At 42.2% G+C, this 21,421-nt stretch overlaps 1 protein-coding gene across 4 annotated transcripts in view; it reads right to left on the reverse strand.

Annotated features, from left to right (window-relative positions):
* LOC137439777 (SAM and SH3 domain-containing protein 1) overlaps positions 1–21,421 on the reverse strand; it is a 570,774-nt gene that overhangs the window by 73,445 nt on the left and 475,908 nt on the right. For all 4 annotated transcript variants that reach the window (XM_078768572.1, XM_078768570.1, XM_078768571.1 and 1 more), the window contains one exon: positions 19,058–19,138. In XM_078768572.1, the coding sequence (XP_078624698.1) occupies positions 19,058–19,138 (81 nt within the window). The remainder of the gene's footprint in view (positions 1–19,057; positions 19,139–21,421) is intronic.

Raw genomic sequence — 21,421 nt, forward strand, 5'->3', positions numbered from 1 at the left:
ATCCTGGTTCACCATCTATTTCCGCTGTTCTGATGAACGTGAAGAATACGTCATTGCACTTCATTTCCTCCCTGCCAAATGCCTTGCTATTCCATTGCTTTATCATCCTGCTGCAGTCAAATTCCTTCCATCCCAGCATCATCCATTTTTTTCTTCTCATGCCGATTACATATCGTCCGTGGGCCAAGCCTCTGTTTTGTTTACTTTTGTGACCCACCTCACATATCTACCTGCATTTATAATGTTGTGTAAAAATATTACAGAATTAATATCTGAAAGTTGTCATGCACCAAAATTGCACATATTTTAAAAATGTGGAAAAAACACCCAAAATGTTGACGATCGTATTATAAATACGGTCCACTCACAGTACGTGTACAATAGGCCACCTATCAGTCAATCGCGCACTTCGCTTCAGACTGCACATACAGACTACAGTACTGGTGCCGCTGTCATGGCGACTTACATGTCGTCAGATGCAGCTACGAAAGGCGAAGCTTCTGATGTTAGTTCTTCGGGGTTTTGCTTCATGCATGTCGTCAATACACACAGCAGTGATTCCATTCAGTGAAAATAGTGTAAAGAAATTTCTAGATTGTGCTGTTAAGTGGATACAAATGGAAGGAAGTCCCGATTCATTTTTTAACAGAGGTGGATTAAATCATTTTTTAATGAGAGTTTTGATAACTAGTTTGATAATTAATTTCAGTTCATGAAGAATTTAAAAAAAAAAAAAAACTTTCATTTTAAAATTAGTATTGCCATCTTCTGGTAAAAAAATATTGTATAATTTCCTTACTTTATACGAGTGTGTGTGTTTGTGTGTTTGTGTATGTGTATATGTGTATATGTATGTGTGTATGTGTGTATGTGTATATGTGTATATTTATGTGTGTATGTGTGTATGTGTATATGTGTATATTTATGTGTGTATGTGTGTTTGTGTATATGTGTCTATGTATGTGTGTATGTGTAAAGAAAAAAAAAAAAAACCTTTAGAGGCCATTTTTCCCCGCAAGCGGAGGTTGGCCTTTTTCGGGAACTGTGGTTGTTGTTGTTTTTCGGTCCCCTTTTTGAAGCAATGTTTTACGGCCAGATGCCCTTCCTGACGCCAACCCTTTTTGCCGCCTTTAACGACAAGCAGGGAATTACCAGTGAACTGGTACTCAACCAGTACACACATACCAGTACCAGTGAACTGGTACTGGTATGTGTGTATGTGTATATGTGTATATTTATGTGTGTACCGGTATGTGTGTTTGTGTATATGTATGTGTGTATGTGTGTTTGTGTATATGTGTATGTATGTGTGTATGTGTATATGTGTATATTTATGTGTGTTTGTGTGTTTGTACCCACGGGTCCTAAAATCCTGTTCTTCCGCTCTTTCACTCCCTCTCTCTGTTCTCTTCACCCTCTCTTTTGCTCAAGGTCATCTGCCATCTGCTGGGAAATCTGCCAACATCACCGCTTTGCACAAAAAGGTGGAAAAACAGATCCCAGCAACTACAGACCAATCAGCCTTCTCCCAATTATCAGCAAAGTCATGGAATCCATCATTGCTTCAGATATGAAATCTTTCCTCTTCTCCAATGGCTTGATCTCTGATCGTCAATTTGGTTTCAGACCTGGTCACTCTACTCTGGACATGCTGCTTCTGCTTTCTCAACAATGGATGGAGGTCCTCAATGCCAAACAGGAAACTAGAGCTGTCTTCCTTGACATATCACGTGCCTTCGATACGGTCTGGCACCCCGCTCTGCTCACCAAACTCTCCTCTTTTGGTATCCATGGAAATCTCCACGCATGGCTGGCGGACTTCCTCTCTAGTCGTAGTCAACGTGTGGCCCTGAATGGGTTTCTCTCATCTCCTCCTCCTGTTCAGGCTGGAGTTCCCCAAGGCAGTGTTCTGGGCCCTGTGCTTTTTCTGGTCTTCATCAATGATCTCTCTGACTCTCTTGAAAATCCTCTCTATCTCTTTGCTGATGACTCTACTCTCTGTCGCTCCATTCTTCATCCCTCAGATCGGCAGTCTGCAGCCTCCTCACTCTCTGCAGACCTGGACAAAATCACAGACTGGGCATACAAGTGGAACATGTCTTTCAATCCTGACAAATCTCACACTCTTACGATGTCTCTCCGAAAAGACCGACTGGACAACCCTCCCATCCACTTTCTGAATAATCCTCTCCAAGAAGTTCTGTCACTCAAGCTTTTGGGTCTCACTATCTGCCATGATTTTTCCTGGGAAAACCACATTTCAAATCTGGCCTCCAAAGCCAGTCGCCGACTAGGCATCCTCCATCGTGTGAAGTCCTTCCTTGGCACACCTGAGCTCCTCACCACATACAAGGCTTTCATCCGCAGCTCAATGGAATACTGCTCTCCCCTCTGGGCTGGTGCACCTGCCTCACACCTAGCTCGTCTTCACGCTGTTGAAACCAAAGCATTCAGAATCATTGGAATCTCCCACGATGAAGCTAACTCCAAGGGCCTCTCACTCACTCACCGCAGGCAGGTTGGTGGTCTTTCCGTCTTCTACCGACTCCTCTCTGGCCTTGCCCCCCCAGCTCTCTCTGGGCTCTGTCCAGCAAATATTCCTACAGGTCGCACAAGATCTGCCTGCAACCCTCTTATGGTTAAACTGCCAAAATCAAGACTCTCTGCTCACCTTCACTCCTTCATTCCTCTTTTCTCCTGCCTCTGGAACAAACTCCCTCACTCTCTTCAATCCCACTCCACCCTCGAGGTCTTTAAAACAGCTGTTCACCACCATCTCTTATCTTCCCCCATCCAAAACATTGATCTTTTCTATCCCCGCTAATTTCACCCCAATTCCACTTTTTTGAAATACCAACTTCTGTCCTGGAAGTCCTTGGTGTCCTTGTGTTTGATACTTCTGCCACCCCCCTCCCCCCAAGCCCTCTCCCGCCCACACATCTCCCTGCTCTTAAATGTTGTGTGCCCTCAAGTGTTTGTGTGCTTCCCCTTCTCTTGTCTTCCGCTCCATCTTTTTATATATTTTGTTTGTCTGGTTGATTTGTTTGTGAAGTAAATGTCAGCTCTTTCACGAGCCTCGATTCAGTATACAAAAAAAAAGAAAAAAAAAAGAGTCAATGTATGTGTGTATGTGTATATATGTATATTTATGTGTGTATGTGTGTTTGTGTGTATTGTTATGGATTCGGCACTTCCGTGGTTGTGGTTTCCATCCACTTGAAACATTTCTGGTTATGTATTATTATTATTATTGGGGTTTGAAGGAAACGGCGATTATGGTTATTGTTGTTCAAGGGAAATGGTTATTGTGGTTAAAAGGTTAAAAGCGCTCATGGAAAAACGAGACAGGAAACAGGATCGAGCACCGGAAGACGACGGGAGAGAGAAGAAGAAGGCGTGAGGAAAAAGTGGAAAGACGCGTGTCTTGACGCTCTGTGGCGAGCGTGGTCGAGTGAACGTCGCGAGTGAACTTTGAGTATCCTTGACAGGAATCTCGTGCGATTGGTGTTATCGCTGGAGTATTGAAGAACCTACGTAGTCAGGGTATAGGCGTTGAGGTTCCGGAGAATCCTCGCCTCGAGGCTTCGGCTCGAGTAAGAGCCGTCCGCCATTTTGAACCTCGCGCGTCGTTCACTGAAAAAAGTTTCTGCCGTGTCAGCTTGTCTCATGCTCCGGTGGTCTGCCGGGGCTGGGTGTGCACTAAAGCGGCGTCTGAAAATTACACTATGGTTCGCTGATTGAACGGTGAATGTACACGTCTGGATCGCGTCTTTGGGATTTCCCTTTCCACCGCCAGTGTGCTGGTGGTTTGGACCACGTGACGGTCCACGCCTTGCCTACACCTCCTTACTCGCCTCATTGCCTCATCGCCTCATCGCCTCTTCGCCGGGATCCCCTCTGAGTTATAGAGACATTGAGGAGTGTTCTGTTCCATTCACTGGGAGTGCCGTGAGTTATGTTACTTGAGAAGAGGGTACCATCTTAAGATATATTGATTGTATGGTTGATTGCTATCAGTGTTGTATTGTTATTCCTGTGTGCTTTTTAATATATTCTTTGTTTGTGGATAACCATTGGTGTGGTTTCAATATTGATTTTGACACGGAATAACATATTTTTCTGCCGTGGCTCCTCTCGGGGTTCGGAGGTATACCGAGACAAGGAGGTCGGGGAGGAACACGTAACAGAAATTGGGGGCTCGTCCAATTGACTCGTGGGCTCGAAATTGGGTCTTCGTCCGGGATATAAAATTCCTTAAATATCGTCCGGGATAGAATTCCCTAGCATTCCCAGAATTCCCAAATTTGGAACTTTTTCCAACATTCCCAAATTGTTCCAAAAATATATATATATTTGTGTTTAAATTTTTTTTCTTGTGTGAAGATTAACAGGTGTTATATATAGTGTGGTATGAGGTGTCATGAAAAACAGCTCCTGTGCGATTTGCGTGCTAAAATTGATTTTTTTGCTTTGTTGGATTGATTTTAGGTCAATTTATTCAAAAATAATGGGGTTCAAATTTTCCGACCCCTGGACCCCCTTTTAAGGGGTGTTTTGTTTCCAGTGACCTCCGGGACTGACCATGCGACTTTCTCCCCTAACAACTGAGAGATTTTATCAATCTCGGAGTCGTTAGAGAGGTTTTCGATGACGCTAAATCCATTGATGATACTTTCGAAGCGACCGGAAGTGGCGATCCCAGATTTCCGTTCACCAAAGATGCTAAGGTCAAGGTCATTTCAATTGTAGCAATAAACTTAGGCATGTAATACCTCTTTTTTATGGTTTTCAGGCACAGGAAGACGTTTGGTGCAGTTATTTTTGCGATCTAGATGCCCTGTCGCGAGATAAGGACAAAAAAATATTGGTAAAATGCTCGATTGTTTTTCCAAGAGCGTGCAGGGCAGCAAACGCAATATGCAGAACGCCCGCTCGGAGAATCCAGTTGGTGTTATTCACTGACTGCTGAATCTTGAGGGCGCGGCTTTAAAGATCAAGATCGAGCGTTATGAGGGTTCTTCTCTCAGGACCAACCACAAAAGCAGATATGCCCTGAGCCAACATCAGAACAGTATAGAGGGTCGAGTAATCCGTTGGAGAAGTCTTGAATAGCGGAGCGATCACTTCTGTGTTAGTCGGGCTCAGACTCTGACAGGAGCGTGATAACAGAAGAGATTTAGTAGCACCCCATGTTGGCATAACTTCTTCCTTTGCTAACTCCTTACCTTTAAGGATTCGTTTTGTCACTGAAAGAATAGGATCGTCGGAATATCTGGGGTTTTGACCTGCGGTCTGACCTTGCAGTTCTTCAGTCTCTTGCTGCTCTATATTCTCCACACGTTGGTCATTTAGCTTTTCACCACCTCTGTCATCAGTACCGTAGTAGTTGGCAAGCGCCCAGGTGTGAGTGAAGTCTTTGGAAATCTTACTCCTCTGCTTTTCTAGATGGTAGACCTAAAATCGAATTGGTTTAGGTTTAATGATTGGCTCTTGCAGGTACTTGACTTCGAACGCGAGTGGTGCCAGTGCGAGAAGTTTCTCTGGGATGACAAGTGGTTGGTTGATGGGCTCGCCATCTTCTGCTCGCTGGTTGATCACGATCACTGTGCCATGGAATGTGTTCTGTCCAGTCGGTGTGTCTTCTAAGAGGTCGATGTTATCAACAGCGAACCAGATGTTCAATCCCTTCTTGATGAAATCAGGCAGACAAAATCCACCAGCCTCCTTCATTCGCTGAAGAACGCCTTGCTCTATGCGCTTTTCGAGATCAAGGAGCCTCTGGTAGTCGCTCCCAATGTAAACTTCTGATAGGTTATTGATGAGGTTTTTGTCACGAACTCATTTTTTTTCTTTTTTCTTTTTTTTGTATACAAGATCGAGGCTCGTGAAAGAGCTAACATTAATCACACAAAAAGACAAACCGACACACAAAACACAAAAAACAAGGGGAGCGGCAGACAAGATGGGGAGAGAGGGGGAAGGACACAAAAGAGAGGGGGAAGAGGGGGAAGGACACAAACACAACATTTGAGAGCAGGGACATCGGGAGGACTTGGGGGGAGGTGGGAGAGGAATAAAACATATGAACACTGCAAGGACTCTGGGGTGAATTACCGGGGGTAGAAAAGATCAAGGTTTTCGATGGGGGAAGATAAGAGATGGTGGTGAACAGCTGTTTTAAAGACCTGGAGGGAGGAGTGGGATTGAAGGGAGTGGGGGAGTTTGTTCCAGAGGCGGGAGAAAAGGGGAATGAAAGAGTGAAGGTGAGCAGAGAGCCTAGACTTTGGCAGTTTAACCATAAGAGGGTTGCAGGCAGATCTTGTGCGACCTGAAGGAATATTGGGGGGACAGAGCACAGAGAGAGCTGGGGGAGCAAGGCCGGAGAGGAGTCGGTAGAAGACAGAAAGACCACCAACCTGCCTGCGGTGAGTGAGTGAAAGGCCTTCGGTGTTGACTACATCGCAGGAGATTCCAATGATTCTGAAAGCTTTGGCCTCAACAGCGTGAAGCCGAGCAAGGTGTGAGGCAGGAGCACCAGCCCAGAGGGGGGAACAGTATTCCATTGAGCTGCGGATGAAAGCCTTGTATGTGGTGAGGAGCTCAGGTGTGCCAAGGAAGGACTTCGCACGACGGAGGATGCCCAGTCGGCGACTGGCTTTGGAGGCCAGCTTGGAAATGTGGTTTTCCCAAGAAAGATCATGGCAGATAGTGAGACCCAAAAGCTTGAGCGACAGAACTTCTTGGAGAGGATTGTTGAGAAAGTAGATGGGAGGGTTGTCCAGTCGGTCCTTTCGGAGAGACATTGTAAGAGTGTGACATTTGTCAGGATTGAAAGACATGTTCCACTTGTTTGACCAGTCTGTGATTTTGTCCAGGTCTGCAGAGAGTGAGGAGGCTGCAGACTGCCGATCTGAGGGATGAGGAATGGAGCGACAGAGAGTAGAGTCGTCAGCAAAGAGATAGAGAGGATTTTCAAGAGAGTCAGAGAGATCATTGATGAAGACCAGAAAAAGCACAGGGCCCAGAACACTACCTTGGGGAACTCCAGCCTGAACAGGAAGAGGAGATGAGAGAAACCCATTCAGGGCCACACGTTGACTACGACCAGAGAGGAAGTCCGCCAGCCCTGCATGGAGATTTCCATGGATACCAAAGGAGGAGAGTTTGGTGAGCAGAGCAGGGTGCCAGACCGTATCGAAGGCACGTGAAATGTCAAGGGAGACAACTCTAATTTCCTGTTTGGCGTTGAGGACCTCCATCCATTGTTGAGAAAGCAGAAGCAGCATGTCCAGAGTAGAGTGACCAGGTCTGAAACCAAATTGATGATCAGAGATCAAGCCATTGGAGAAGAGGAAAGATTTAATATCTGAAGCAATGATGGATTCCATGACTTTGCTGATAATTGGGAGAAGGCTGATTGGTCTGTAGTTGCTGGGATCTGTTTTTGCACCTTTTTTGTGCAAAGCGGTGATGTTGGCTGATTTCCAAGCAGATGGCAGATGACCTTGAGCAAAAGAGAGGGTGAAGAGAACAGAAAGAGGGAGTGAAAGAGCGGAAGAACATGATTTTAGGACCCGTGGGCTGATGCCGTCAGGACCAGTTGCAGAATCAGAGTCGAGGGTTGACAGAAACTTTTCCACCTTGTCAGGAGGAAAGGACACAGAGTCCAGGAGCAGCTGGGTACGACTGGGTACGGTGGGTACAGAGAGGGATGGGTTTGGGACACAAGATTTAGAGGCAAACACAGAGTTGAGGTGAGCGGCAAGCCTATTGAGAGGGGCGTCTGGGCAGTTTGCTGAAAGATTTCGTTTTGTTTTGGCTGATGCTTTACCTGGCGATCGGTTCGAGTATTCTGGACGAGAAGCTGGCAAGCAACATCAACAGTTTTGTCCACTTGTGCATTGCGCATTTCAGAAACTTTGAGAACATGACGGCCAAATAGGAGATGAGTGAGGAAGAACTGGAGAAGTGGAGGATTCTCAAAGTCTTCAAACATTCCCCTGAACGACCAGCTTCGATGCTGCATTATCTCTTCCCTTAGAATGTTTGCCATGTTCTTCAAGTTGCCAACTGTGTCGTCGTTATCCAGCTGTGCAGACCTCAGTTGCATGGCCTTCCTAACCGCCAGTGAAAGAACGAGGTTGTCGGGCTCATTTTTGCGTAGTGATTGGACGAACTGGATATTCGGAAGCCGTTCAGTAATGAGCTTTTTCAAATGCTTGCGGTAGTTGGTTGTCTGATTGATCTCTACATTATACCTCTTCAAAATGGACAAATATGCACCATTCACTTCAGCCATGTTCAGAGTAAGATCGTCCGCAGTAAGAGTATTTTGGACGGAGAGAAGCAACTGTTCATCACATAGAGAGCCAATAAGCTGGGTATTACTACGATCTTTTCGCGTTAAAGTGCGCTGCGCGTATCGTAAACATTTCCTATGATAGTATTTTTCAAGAGCAGAGGCATCCCCAGCGTCTTCTAACTCGGACACGCAAGTTCTGATGCGGTCATCCTGAGTCTTGAGCTTTATCTCGAGGAAGTTTTCACCCATCTTGTCAGCATAAACGCGATGGAGAGGTTCTGATATGTTATTAGAACAAAAGCTACATGACGAGAACAGACACACCTTTTCCTTCGGGATGGTTTTTGTTCTTTTAGGTCGGGTAGAGTCAGCCACACTGGAAGGTCGTCCAGGCCCACGCGCAGGGCATGCAGGAGAATCAAACCGGACTCGTTTAACCCTTAGCCGTTCAATCATGCTTGTGTTGACGATGGGTTTTCGACATTCGCTATGATACCATACTGATTTCCGTTCAGATTCACCTAAGCTAGCTAACCGATCTGTAAGTCGCTTAATATCACCCTGACCCAAAGACAGTCGCTCGTTAGCACAATAAATAAGTTCGCCAATCATATCAGGATTGTTTATCAGTCTCTTCTTTAATGTAGCTCCCTCATTGCAGATGATGCACACGCTGTTCTTCTCAGACATGACCTCTAGATGGTTTTGTACTAGTCTCTGTCAGCCTTCTTTCTGAAAAAAAAAAAAAAAAAAAGCCTTGAGCATTTTACCAATATTTTTTTGTCCTTATCTCGCGACAGGGCATCTAGATCGCAAAAATAACTGCACCAAACGTCTTCCTGTGCCTGAAAACCATAAAAAAGAGGTATTACATGCCTAAGTTTATTGCTACAATTGAAATGACCTTGACCTTAGCATCTTTGGTGAACGGAAATCTGGGATCGCCACTTCCGGTCGCTTCGAAAGTATCATAAATGGATTTAGCGTCATCGAAAACCTCTCTAACGACCCCGAGATCGATAAAATCTCTCAGTTGTTAGGGGAGAAAGTCGCATGGTCAGTCCCGGGGGTCACTGAAACAAAACACCCCATAAAAGGGGGTCCGGGGGTCGGAAAATTTGAACCCCATTATTTTTCAATATTTTGACCTCGAATTAATCCAACAATGCAAAAAAATCAATTTTATCACGCAAATCGCACGGGATTACACTTCATACCACACTATTAACTGATAGTCACCATGGAGTTTGACGCAGAGAGGTTTGCAGCGACCCCTAGTGAGGCACAGTTCCGAGCGTTATTAAAATCAGAACTCTTGATATTGGCCAAACATTTTAGCTTGGAGGTCTGAACTAATATGAAGAACGCAGAGATGCAGACAGTGGTGCTACAATCTCTGGTGGGATTAGGAACATGGACAGAGGTAGCCTTGGATTGGTTACCGGAGGAACAAGAAAATGTGGAGCTCCGGAAACTGGAGATTCAATTGCAGAGCCAGGAAAGGTTAAAAGCAGAGGAAAGGAGAGCTGCAAGAGAACTCAAGGAAAGAAAAGCAGAGGAAAGGAGAGTTGAAAGAGAACTCGAGGAAAGAAGAGCCGCACAGGAACGAGAACTCGAAGAAAGAAGAGAAAAGGAACAAGCAGAGGAAAGGAGAGCTGCAAGGGAACTCGAAGAAAGAAGAGAAGAGAAAAAAGCAGATGAAAGGAGAGCTGCAAGGGAACTCGAAGCAGAGGAGAGAAAAGCCGAAAGGGAGTTAAAGGACTGTGAAATGGCGCTTCAGCAGGAAATTAAACTCAAGGAGCTGGATTTAATGAAAGAACGGGGAGAGGTACCATCCATGACGACTGGTTCGACACCTAGTCAGAAAACCTGGGATGTTGGCAGACATGTGAGGCTGGTTCCACCCTTCAATGAAAAGGAGGTAGCCAATTTTTTTTTCACACTTTGAGAAAGTGGCTCAACTGCTAAAATGGCCTGAGGAGTCCTGGACCATGTTAGTGCAAAGTGTTCTGGCGGGTAAAGCTCAAGATATTTATTCGGCTTTACCGATTGACCAATGTGCAGATTATGAGATAGTGAAGAAAACCATTCTCAAAGCCTATGAATTGGTCCCTGAAGCTTACCGGCAAAAATTCCAGAATGCCAGGAAGAGGGGGAGTGAGACCCATGTGGAGTTTGCCAGAATGAAAGAAACCATGTTTGATAGGTGGTGTGCTTCAAAAGGGGTTGGGAAAGACTTCAAACTATTGCGACAATTGATGCTGGTGGAGGAATTCCAACAGTGTGTCCACGAGGACATTAATGTACATCTGGAGGAAAGGAAAGTACCAAAGTTGTATGAGGCAGAAACCATGGCAGATGACTATGCCTTAACACACAGGACGGGGTTCCACAAACCTAACTTCTCACCTAGACTTAAACAGGGGAGCTATGGTACATCCGGTGCGGAGAACGAAAATTCATGGGGGCGGCCTCGAGATGACTATGAGGACAACTCTGATACCACAACTTCTAGAAATCAGAAGACAACAGTTCCAAGGCAGACGTATCCTCCGGGGGGCTCGAGACAAACCACGAGTCTCTCCTCCGGGCCTACTTGCGCTTTTTGCAATAAACCTGGACACTTGATGTCCCGATGTTATGCTATGGGAAGGCAAAATCAGGAGCGGAGTCAGACTAGTACAACTCCGAATGCAATGGCAAATGTGAGAAATCGCCCTCAACAGGGTTACCAACCATTTATTTCAGAGGGGTTTGTGTCATTGGATGGAGACTCGACTAACCAGAAACCGGTTAGGGTATTGAGGGACACAGGAGCACATCAATCTTTAATGCTTGAAGGCATTTTGCCATTGTCAGAGGAGACGGCAACTGGTGATAGTGTTCGTTTACAGGGGATTCGTGGCTGTGTTAGAGCTCCACTTCATGTCATCCATTTGGAGTCTGATTTGGTGTCAGGACCGGTCACCGTAGGTTTACAAGCCACTCATCCTGTAGAGGGAGTATCTTTTGTTATCGGTAATGATTTGGCCGGTGGTCAAGTTTCTGGTAACCGGATGGTTGTTAAAAAGCCGAGTAGGGAAAATAACACCACACCAGTCAGGGATGGCAGCAAATTTGGCAAGCTATTTGTAGGTGGACTGAACTTCAAAACAAAGGAAGAAGTTCTGACCTCTGTCTACAGCAAATATGGACCGCTTTTGGAAGTGCGGCTGGTAAAAGACAGGGAAACGCAAAAGTCAAGAGGGTTTGGCTTTGTCACGTTTGAAAACACAAAGGACGCCAAAGAGGCAGAGAAGGATTGGAATGGTAAGGATTTCGAGGGTCGGACCATAGCCGTAGCAAAGGCAGGCCGTAGGCGTCGAGGGGGCTACAGAAGAGGAAAACGTGGCAGTAGTTTTGGTGGTGGGCTAGTGGCCGGTCGATATTACTACGGAGGCTCCCAGAGTTACGGCAGCTCCCGAAGGAATGATTTATCAGGGTTGTGGCTGAGAAGGAGACCGCTATTCCCGTGACTACAGTGACAAGCGGTCCACCCGTGATTATTACGAAAGTTAGAAAGAGTTGAAGCACTGAATGCTGCGGAGCAGCCGAGCAAAATTCCTACATGGATTAACCGTGAACGCCACGTTTCTCAAGGCGTCCATGTGGTGAACTTTCCTGCACGGACTAACCGTGAACTCCACGTTCCTAAAGGCGTCCATGTAGTGAATACCTCCAGGCCTCACCACCCCAACCACCATGGAACCTGGCTTTCAGCTCGGCCTCCCGGGAAAAGTGCTGTAGATTTGCTCGACTCTGGATTTTGATTACTACCCCTTAACCTTCATTCAAAAAATGAAAAATAAAAATCAGAGGTTGATGAGATGGAGTTTGGCTTTGCAGGGGTTCAACTTGGAAATTGAACATGTAAAGGGCAGGGACAATGTCGTTGCTGATGCTTTGTCCAGAGTGAATTAACTTTGGAAATCTCTGTGGGTTGTGTGAAATTTTGTTGCTTTATTTTTGAGATGTTGATAATTGTTGCTCACGGGAATTGATGATTTGGGTTGTGAGTTTACTTTGTTTGTTTACAGAGTTTGCCTGCAAAGAAAGTTTTCGCTGTGTTCAAACTTTCATTCTTGAGCGGGGGAAGTGTTACGGATTCGGCACTTCCGTGGTTGTGATTTCCATCCACTTGAAACATTTCTGGTTATGTATTATTATTATTTTTGGGGTTTGAAGGAAACGGCAATTATGGTTATTGTTGTTTAAGGGAAATGGATATTGTGGTTAAAAGGTTAAAAGCACTCATGGAAAAACGAGACAGGAAACAGGATCGAGCACCGGAAGACGACGGGAGAGAGGAAGAAGAAGGCGTGAGGAAAAAGTGGAAAGACGCGTGTCTTGACGCTCTGTAGCGAGCGTGGTCGAGTGAACGTCGCGAGTGAACTTTGAGTCTCCTTGACAGGAATCTTGTGCGATTGGTGTTATCGCTGGAGTATTGAAGAACCTGCGTAGTCAGGTATAGGTGTTGAGGTTCCGGAGAATCCTCGCCTAGAGGCTTCGGCTCGAGTAAGAGCCGTCCATCATTTTGAACCTCGCGCGTCGTTCACTGAAAAAGGTTTCTGCCGCGTCAGCTTGTCTCACGCTCCGGTGGTCTGCCGGGGATGGGAGTGCACTAAAGCGGCGTCTGAAAATTACACTACGGTTCGCTGATTGAACGGTGAATGTGCACGTCTGGATCGCGTCTTTGGGATTTCCCTTTCCACCGCCAGTGTGCTGGTGGTTCGGACCACGTGACAGTCCACGCCTTGCCTACACCTCCTTACTCGCCTCATCGTCTCTTCACCTCATCGCCTCTTCGCCGGGATCCCCTCTGAGTTATAGAGACATTGAGGAGTGTTCTGTTCCATTCACTGGGAGTGCCGTGAGTTATGTTACTTGAGAAGAGGGTACCATCTTAAGATATATTGATTGTATGGTTGATTGCTATCATTGTTGTATTGTTATTCCTGTGTGCTTTTTAATATATTCTTTGTTTGTGGATAACCATTGGTGTGGTTTCAATATTGATTTTGACACGGAATAACATATTTTTCTGCTGTGGCTCCTCTCGGGGTTCGGAGGTATACCGAGACCAGGAGGTCGGTGAGGAACACGTAACAATATGTGTCGATGTATGTGTGTATGTGTATATGTGTATATGTATGTGTGTATGTGTGTTTGTGTATATGTGTCCATGTATGTGTGTATGTGTATATGTGTATATTTATGTGTGTATGTGTGTTTGTGTATATGTATGTGTGTATGTGTGTTTGTGTATATGTGTATATGTATGTGTGTATGTGTGTTTTTGTATATGTGTCTATGTGTCTATGTATGTGTGTAGGCCTATGTGTATATGTGTATATTTATGTGTGTATGTGTGTTTGTGTATATGTATGTGTATGTGTGTATGTGTGTTTGTGTGTTTGTGTATATGTGTATATTTATGTGTGTATGTGTGTTTGTGTATGTGTATATTTATGTGTGTTTGTGTATGTGTATATGTGTATATTTATGTGTGTATGTGTGTTTGTGTATATTAAAGTGTGTATGTGTGTTTGTGTATATGTATGTGTGTATTTGTATATGTGTATATTTATGTGTGTATGTGTGTTTGTGTACTATCTTGTGGATGTAGATGTGTTAGAATAGACCAGAGAAAACATTTATTGTCTTTATTTTTGATATTGATAACTGCTTTTCTATTTTTGATAACACTAGGTAAATCAATGTAAGAAGAAGCTTTTAGAGGATCTGATTTAAGAATATGAATGTCAATGAAAATAATTTTTCCTATATTGAATCCACTTCCTACGATTGAATTATCCACATCTTGTTCTTGTTTAATAAGTTCATCATAGACTCCCGTTGTTTTAAAATCTTGATATGATGATATAAAGTATGGCTCAGTTCTCATGTATGGTGTATCTATAACTCCTCCATATTTTGACATTTCTAATTTTACTCCCATATAAAATTTAAGTGGTTTCATTTATTTTAGTGTTTTTTCAATCAACGTTTGAACAGCAGGTTTGACTATTTCTACAGCATCAACTATAGACTTTGGTTCGGGAGGTTTGAAGTTAAAGACTCTTCTTTTAATATGTCCTTTGAATGCGCCATCAGAGTTTTTAGTTGTGATAAAATTTGATAAATGTAGATTTGTTTTAAGATGTATTTCGAAGCCTTTCTTGAGGATATTTTTTATTACAGACAGAACAGTATTAACTAATAAACTTGCGTTTAGTTTAAGTAAAAATTTACTGTTTAAATATGATAAATTCTGAAGGAGATTTAGAATTTCCAGACTCTCCATATGATAATTTAGAAATCTGTCCGCCGTTGTGATAGAATAGGGCTTAATAATGAGGGTTCATATAAACAATGTATTTTCTGTGATTTAATTTTAATTAATGATAATAAAAAATATAAAAATACATATAACTCTTTTAAATTAGAACCAAAAATGAATTACTTTACACGATTAATAAGAGAGGTAAATGTTAAGCATTATGATGATAATACACCATTTCTTACAAGGGAAGAGACTATTTGTATTGAGGAAACTAGGGCATGCCCGTACTATATCTATATCTAAAATTATATCCCCCCCCCCTCTATTTACATGAAATGGTTTGGTCCAAAGCGAACGGCTTGCGGAGTTTGGTAAAGAAATCGCCATAGCGTGCACAAACGCGCAGGAAAGCGAAAGAATCGCAAATTAGTTTTAATTAGTTTTAAAACATAGTTTAACGCCAACATAGTTTGCCAACGTGAAATAAATGAATACGCTCTCAAATGTGCCGTCCGAGGCAGAGTCTGTTCGGCACATTCAGCACACGTGATAGCTCGCTGCTCTCTGATTGGTTGAATCGTTTTTTGGACATAGCTCGGTAACTACTTGTCCGATTAATATGAAACCTTGAAAAGGCACATCCTCGGGTCCCCAGCAATATACCTGGCAAGTTTAAAGTATATCGGACCCGTGGTTGTCGAGAAACAGCGGTCACAGACAAACAAACAAACACACACACAGACACACAGACACACACACACACACACACACAGAGATTGCTGGAATTATAGATAGATGTATAAGGGTTTAATAATATTTATTATTCAAAATAATTTTAATGGAAATGTTAATACAAGATACTATATAAATAAAATAATGAATTATTTTGAAATTAAACCTGAACTCAGGAAAAAATATAGAGTTTCTAAAAAAGCTCCAAAAAAGTTAGATCTCCTTTTTTCAAAATATATAAATGAATGATTTTTTACCCATTTGGGAAAATAAGATAAAATTTAATAACCATAAAAACATTCCAAATTCATTGAGATGTCTAATAGTTGGTTCAAGCGGATGCGGAAAAACCTGTTTGCTTTTAAAGATGCTCCTTACCCCCAACTTTTTAGATTATGATAATTTAATAATTTTTACGAAATCAAGTTTTCAACCCGAGTATCAACTACTCTCACAGGGTTTTAATGCGGGTCTTAAAAAGGAAGCCATTATCGGTTTATTTAAATTTCAAAACAAACTAAATGATTATAATATTGAAGTTATAATACAATTATTTTGTGATACACAGAAATCAAAACCGAAACCAAAACCCATAACTTGCATTCTCAGTGATAATACAGATGATATACCTTCACCTCAAGATTTAGATAAATCAAAAAAGAACCTCGTTATCTTTGATGATTGTGTTAATGAGATAAACCAAACAGTAATGGATAGCTACTATACAAGAGGGAGACATTCTTCTTGTAATTGTATTTATCTTTGTCAGTCATATTTTCAACTCCCTCGACGCTCAATAAGAAACAATGCTAATGCTTTTATTTTATTTAAGTTAAATAAACTTCACTTTAAGATTAACCTTCACTCCTTCATTCCTCTTTTCTCCCGCCTCTGGAACAAACTCCTTCACTCTCTTCAATCCCACTCCACCCTCCAGGTCTTTAAAACAGCTGTTCACCACCATCTCTTATCCTCCCCCATCCAAAACCTTGATCTTTTCTACCCCCGCTAATTTCGGTCCCCTTGTGTTTTATACTTCTCCCACCCCCCCCCCCCCCCCCCACCCCCCTTCCCACGCCTCCTGCCCCCAAGCCCTCTCCCTCCCATACTTCTCCCTGCTCTCAAATGTTGTGGTTGTGTGCTTCCCCTTCTCTCCCCATCTTGTCTTCCGCTCCCTCTTTTTGTATATTTTGTTTGTCTGGTTGATTTGTTTGTGAAATAAATGTTAGCTCTTTCACGAGCCTCGATTCAGTATACAAAAAAAAAAAAAAAAATTCAATAGATGTAAATAATTTTTGGAGAGATAATTGCTCTACGTTATGGAGTAAAAAAGAATTTGAAAATTATATGAAACACACGATTGAAAAATATTAATATATTGTTGTGAAACAAGATGAGATACTAACTGATATTTTACACACATAAATGACAACTATTATTAATCTTGTGGGTAGATCTGCTTCAGGAAAGAACTTTCATAAATCTAAACTCTTGAATAGTAAAAATGAAAAGATTGAAAGTTTTTTTTTAAAACACCCTATGATTCGTTTTGTGAGTACTACAACCAGAGCAATGCGACCAGGAGAAGTAGAAGGGAAAGATTATTACAACATTTCAATGGAGGAACATATGCGATTGAGGAACGAAGGTCAAATATTTGAGGAGGTCTCTCTTGGTTCTACAAAATATTCACATTGTAAGAGTGAGTTAAATAAAGTAAAATCTAACGGTCTTGGGATTTTAGAAACTAATCCTGAAGGAATGAGACAAATTATTAAACAATTGTGTGGTAATGGAGTTAAGATTTTATCATTCGGTTTTGATATCGATGAGGAGACTCAACGCAAACGTATGAAAAGCAGAGATACAAGTATTAGTGAAGAAGAAATAACAACTCGTATTAATACTTATATTTACCGGTGTGTACCCCGGTTTAGAATAGGTACACCGTATCCCTGCGTGTCGTAAGAGGCGACTCAAAGGGTTGGCGTCAGGAAGGGCATCCGGCCATAAAAACATTGCCTCAAAAAGGGAACCATGATTGTCATGGGGCCCGCAAGGCTAACCCCCGCTCTTGCAGGGAAAATGGCCTTAAAATGCCTGTTGTTTTGTTGTTTTATGTGTGTTTGTGTATAAGTGTATATGTATGTGTGTATGTGTGTATGTGTGTATGTGTGTATGTGTATTTGTGTGTATGTATGTGTGTATGTGTGTATGTGTGTATGTAAGTTTGTGTATATGTGTATATGTATGTGTGTATGTGTATATGTCTATTTATGTGTGTTTGTGTGTATGTGTGTATGTGTATATGTGTATATGTGTATATACGATGTGTATATGTGTATATGTATGTGTGTATGTGTATATGTCTATTTATGTGTGTTTGTGTGTATGTGTGTATGTGTATATGTGTATATGTGTATATACGATGTGTATATGTGTATATGTATGTGTGTATGTGTATATGTCTATTTATGTGTGTTTGTGTGTATGTGTGTATGTGTATATGTGTATATGTGTATATACGATGTGTATATGTGTATATGTGTGTATGTGTGCATGTGTATGTATGTCTATGTATGTATAGGTGTGTCTGTTTCTATGTGTGTCTATGTCTATGTGTGTCTATGTCTGTGTGTGTCTCTGTGTATGTGTGTCTCTCTGTGTGTCTATGTGTGTCTCTGTGGTCTCTCTGTTTGTCTATGTGTGTCTCTTTGTGTGTCTATGTGTGTCTCTCTTTGTGTCTATGTGTGTCTATGTCTGTGTGTTCTCTCTGTGTGTCTATGTGTGTCTCTGTGTGTGTCTCTGTCTCTGGTGTGTGTGTGTGTGTGTGTGTGTGTGTGTGCAGGACCTCGATCACCCACACTTCTGGACAGTTTCCCCACCTCTACATAGACTACATACTTTATATTTAGAATTCCAATTCAGTTATACACAGCTAGATAATAACGGGCACAAGATGGTGCAATCGTTGTTGCTAATTAGCACAACTAATTCATGTGTAACTTTTTGCACTGACGAGTTATGATTTCTTTAAAAGTAATTTATAAACTAAATACATGCAAAATTTCAGCGAGATACCAGAGGTGGGTCACAAAAGTAAAAAAAAATAGACATATTGTATTTTGCCTGTTCGGCCCATGGTCTAATAGCTTGTTTGTACATTGCTCGCTTCCCATTCAGGTTTATCCTCCGATGTATGATGTATCTATTCATATGTAAAGTATTCTCCATTGTTTATCTTGCTCTGACCTCTCTATTATATATTTTAAAAATTTTAAACCTCCTTTTTGGTACAATAGATAAGCTTGGTCTGTACACTGGTCCTGCCACCCTGTAGATTTTGTACACCTCATTAAAAAAAGGTAAATAAAGTACCAGCAATATACATCAGTCATGCAACACATGTGGGAAAAAACTTGACACATACTAGCGTTTTTTTGAATGGCTTTGAGGTATAATATACATATATATATCAGAGAAGTTGAAATTAAATAATTTACAAGCATCCGTGTTCAGGGTCTCTGTTTGCAATTGAAAAGGTACTATTGTCTCTCCATTACATAACATCGCTTGTCTGGTAGCTGGTGGATGCAGCGAAGTTGAGAGATGTGAGATTGAGCGGAGGATTTAAAAAAAAAATCTTCCAACATCTCTTAATCTTCTATTCTAACAAATCTATGTTCCAGACATTTACAAACCTCATCTTGGTCCCTTCCTCCACTCGGCGAAGTGCTGCCTAATCGACTCCTCAGGTCAAAACCACCAAAGCTGCTGTTTCTCTAGAGTGGAGACAAGAAGTGAAGGAATTGTCATTGATGTTGGGAAAGATCTGACACCAAATGTAGGATCATGCGCATCAATAAAAGAAGTGTGGTGTGATTCCATCATATCTGGACTTTACAAGCAGAGGCCTTAAGAAGGGGACGATAGCTTAAAATATTTTTTCAAAATATGAGAAGCTATAGCCATCCATGGCAAGGCCTCCATTTCCTTAGATAATGCTTTTTTAGAAAGCAGACAAAAAGCAACATGGCAAGAGTCAGTGCCACGTATCTATCTATTGGTGATCTTGGTTGAAATTCTTTGATTGACCGAGGCGTGCGGTTTCCTCTCTCACTGAGCTCCAACAATGTTTGCTAGTCCCACCAAGAAAAAAAAAAAACATTTCCCCCAACAAATGTATTTCTAATCAATTGTGATATGGAAATTTCATATAAATAAATAACCGTGGAATTAAAACAACATGCGATTACGTGGACCTAAACTCCCACCCTGTGGTGCGTGTTGCATACGTCAAGGCCACAGTGGCTCATGCACGAAGAATATAAAAAACACTCAGGAAGGAAAAGGCATTCTCAGAGACAAATGGCCTGAACTTCCTGATAGGAAGGGACCGGTAAAGCCCTGGGAGGTTGGAGGAGAGTTGGGACCAACCTGATTGGACTGTTAACTGAAACAATCATTAAACTTCAAGCCACTCCTGTGTTTTCCTCAATCACTTCTGACATTAAAATATAAAGCATTAACTCAAAAGCATTAGATCTTCAGCTACCTATGTGTTTGTATTTCAATATATACTTGTATATGTGTGTGAATATAGATATATATGTAAACGCATATGTGAAGTGAAGTGTCCTTCACTAATAGTAGGCGAGCTATCACCGGCACGCCAAACAAAATACAAATTCCTGCCCTAAATACTTAGTCAAATGACAGGCCGAGCCAGCCGGTTCGTGAAAGACCTCGGTCAAGCTTACCCCGGCCAACCCCACAAGTGGAAATACTAGTGGCTGTTAAAGAAGAAGAAGAAGATTATATATACTTCTTGGTTGGCTCATGGAAAAACTACCAGCTGACTGGTAATGGGGGTGAGGGAGGGGGGCACTGCATCAGCGGCACAGCTGCACCCCCAGAAAATGATGTAGCCAGCAGCCACAGGCTGAACATGAACAACCACAACCATTGGCTCATGGAAGAGCGAGACTTCTATGTGGTGATATCATTTTACAAAAATATTGATCCCCGCTTTTGAATCCATTGGGTTGAGAATGAAATATGAAGTGAAATATGTGAGAACGTGTTGATAATTAATTTTCCAAACCAGGTACAACCTGCTTTAATTGACTACCCGCTTATTAAATGAAATCATAAATCTCTGGCTACAAGGTTATAGATTCCTACTGGAATCATATCTCTCTAAAAATGCCGTCCGATGCTGGTCCCTTGCACCATGAAGGTTTAGGTAAAGAACGTTTAAAATGTCGTTGGTTTTCACATTTGAGTGTTTGTCCGTTTGGATTGTCACCCGCACCAAATGATACGAGTCGAGTGAAGGGTTGGACACATTCCATCTTTAGAACCATTCCTGGTCTGTAACCGCCATAGCCGCTCCATGGATGGTGAGCCACAGATGGAAGAAAAGACTACACAATGGATGAATAGTTTAGATATTTCCAGCTGTTGTTAATTCAACTACACGATACTCAAGACAATAAGTTTTTAAGACAGCTACCTTAACCCTAAAGCCAACACCAGTCTTTCAATATACCATGAACTTTCCATTGAAAAAGCACCTCCATCTAGCTTGACGTGACAAACGGTTTTGAACAGGAAAACCTGTATATGGGGAAAAAACCACTTTTGAACAGGAAAACTAACGTACATGACATGATCCACACTTTTTGAGTTCAAAAAAGTTCCACAAAACCCGCACAACGTGTGGCTTGTGAGACCAGAGAGCATGGAAAGAATAAAACAGTGAAAGGCAAAGGTAAAGCCGAGCCAAAAGCTTTGGTTTGCCATCAGCTTTGCCAAGACTTGTATGCATTATGAACTCACAAGACGGTTATTAAAAGTTTTCACAACGCCAGAAATAAAGTTTGACCAAACCCGCATTCCACCCATTAATCCAGCTCCGAACGGTAAGAGTATTGTTTTAACGAACAATTGAAAACCTTTGTTTTGTCATGTAAAACAATGGCCAATTGTCTCCAGATTGATTGTGGTCACTACTGTTAGCACAATGATGTATTAGAATTAAAATGAACCGTTGTATGTTTGAT

This window comes from Myxine glutinosa, chromosome 14, assembly GCF_964187855.1.
Source record: "Myxine glutinosa chromosome 14, kmMyxGlut1.1, whole genome shotgun sequence".
NCBI classification, from domain to species: Eukaryota; Metazoa; Chordata; class Myxini; order Myxiniformes; family Myxinidae; genus Myxine; species Myxine glutinosa.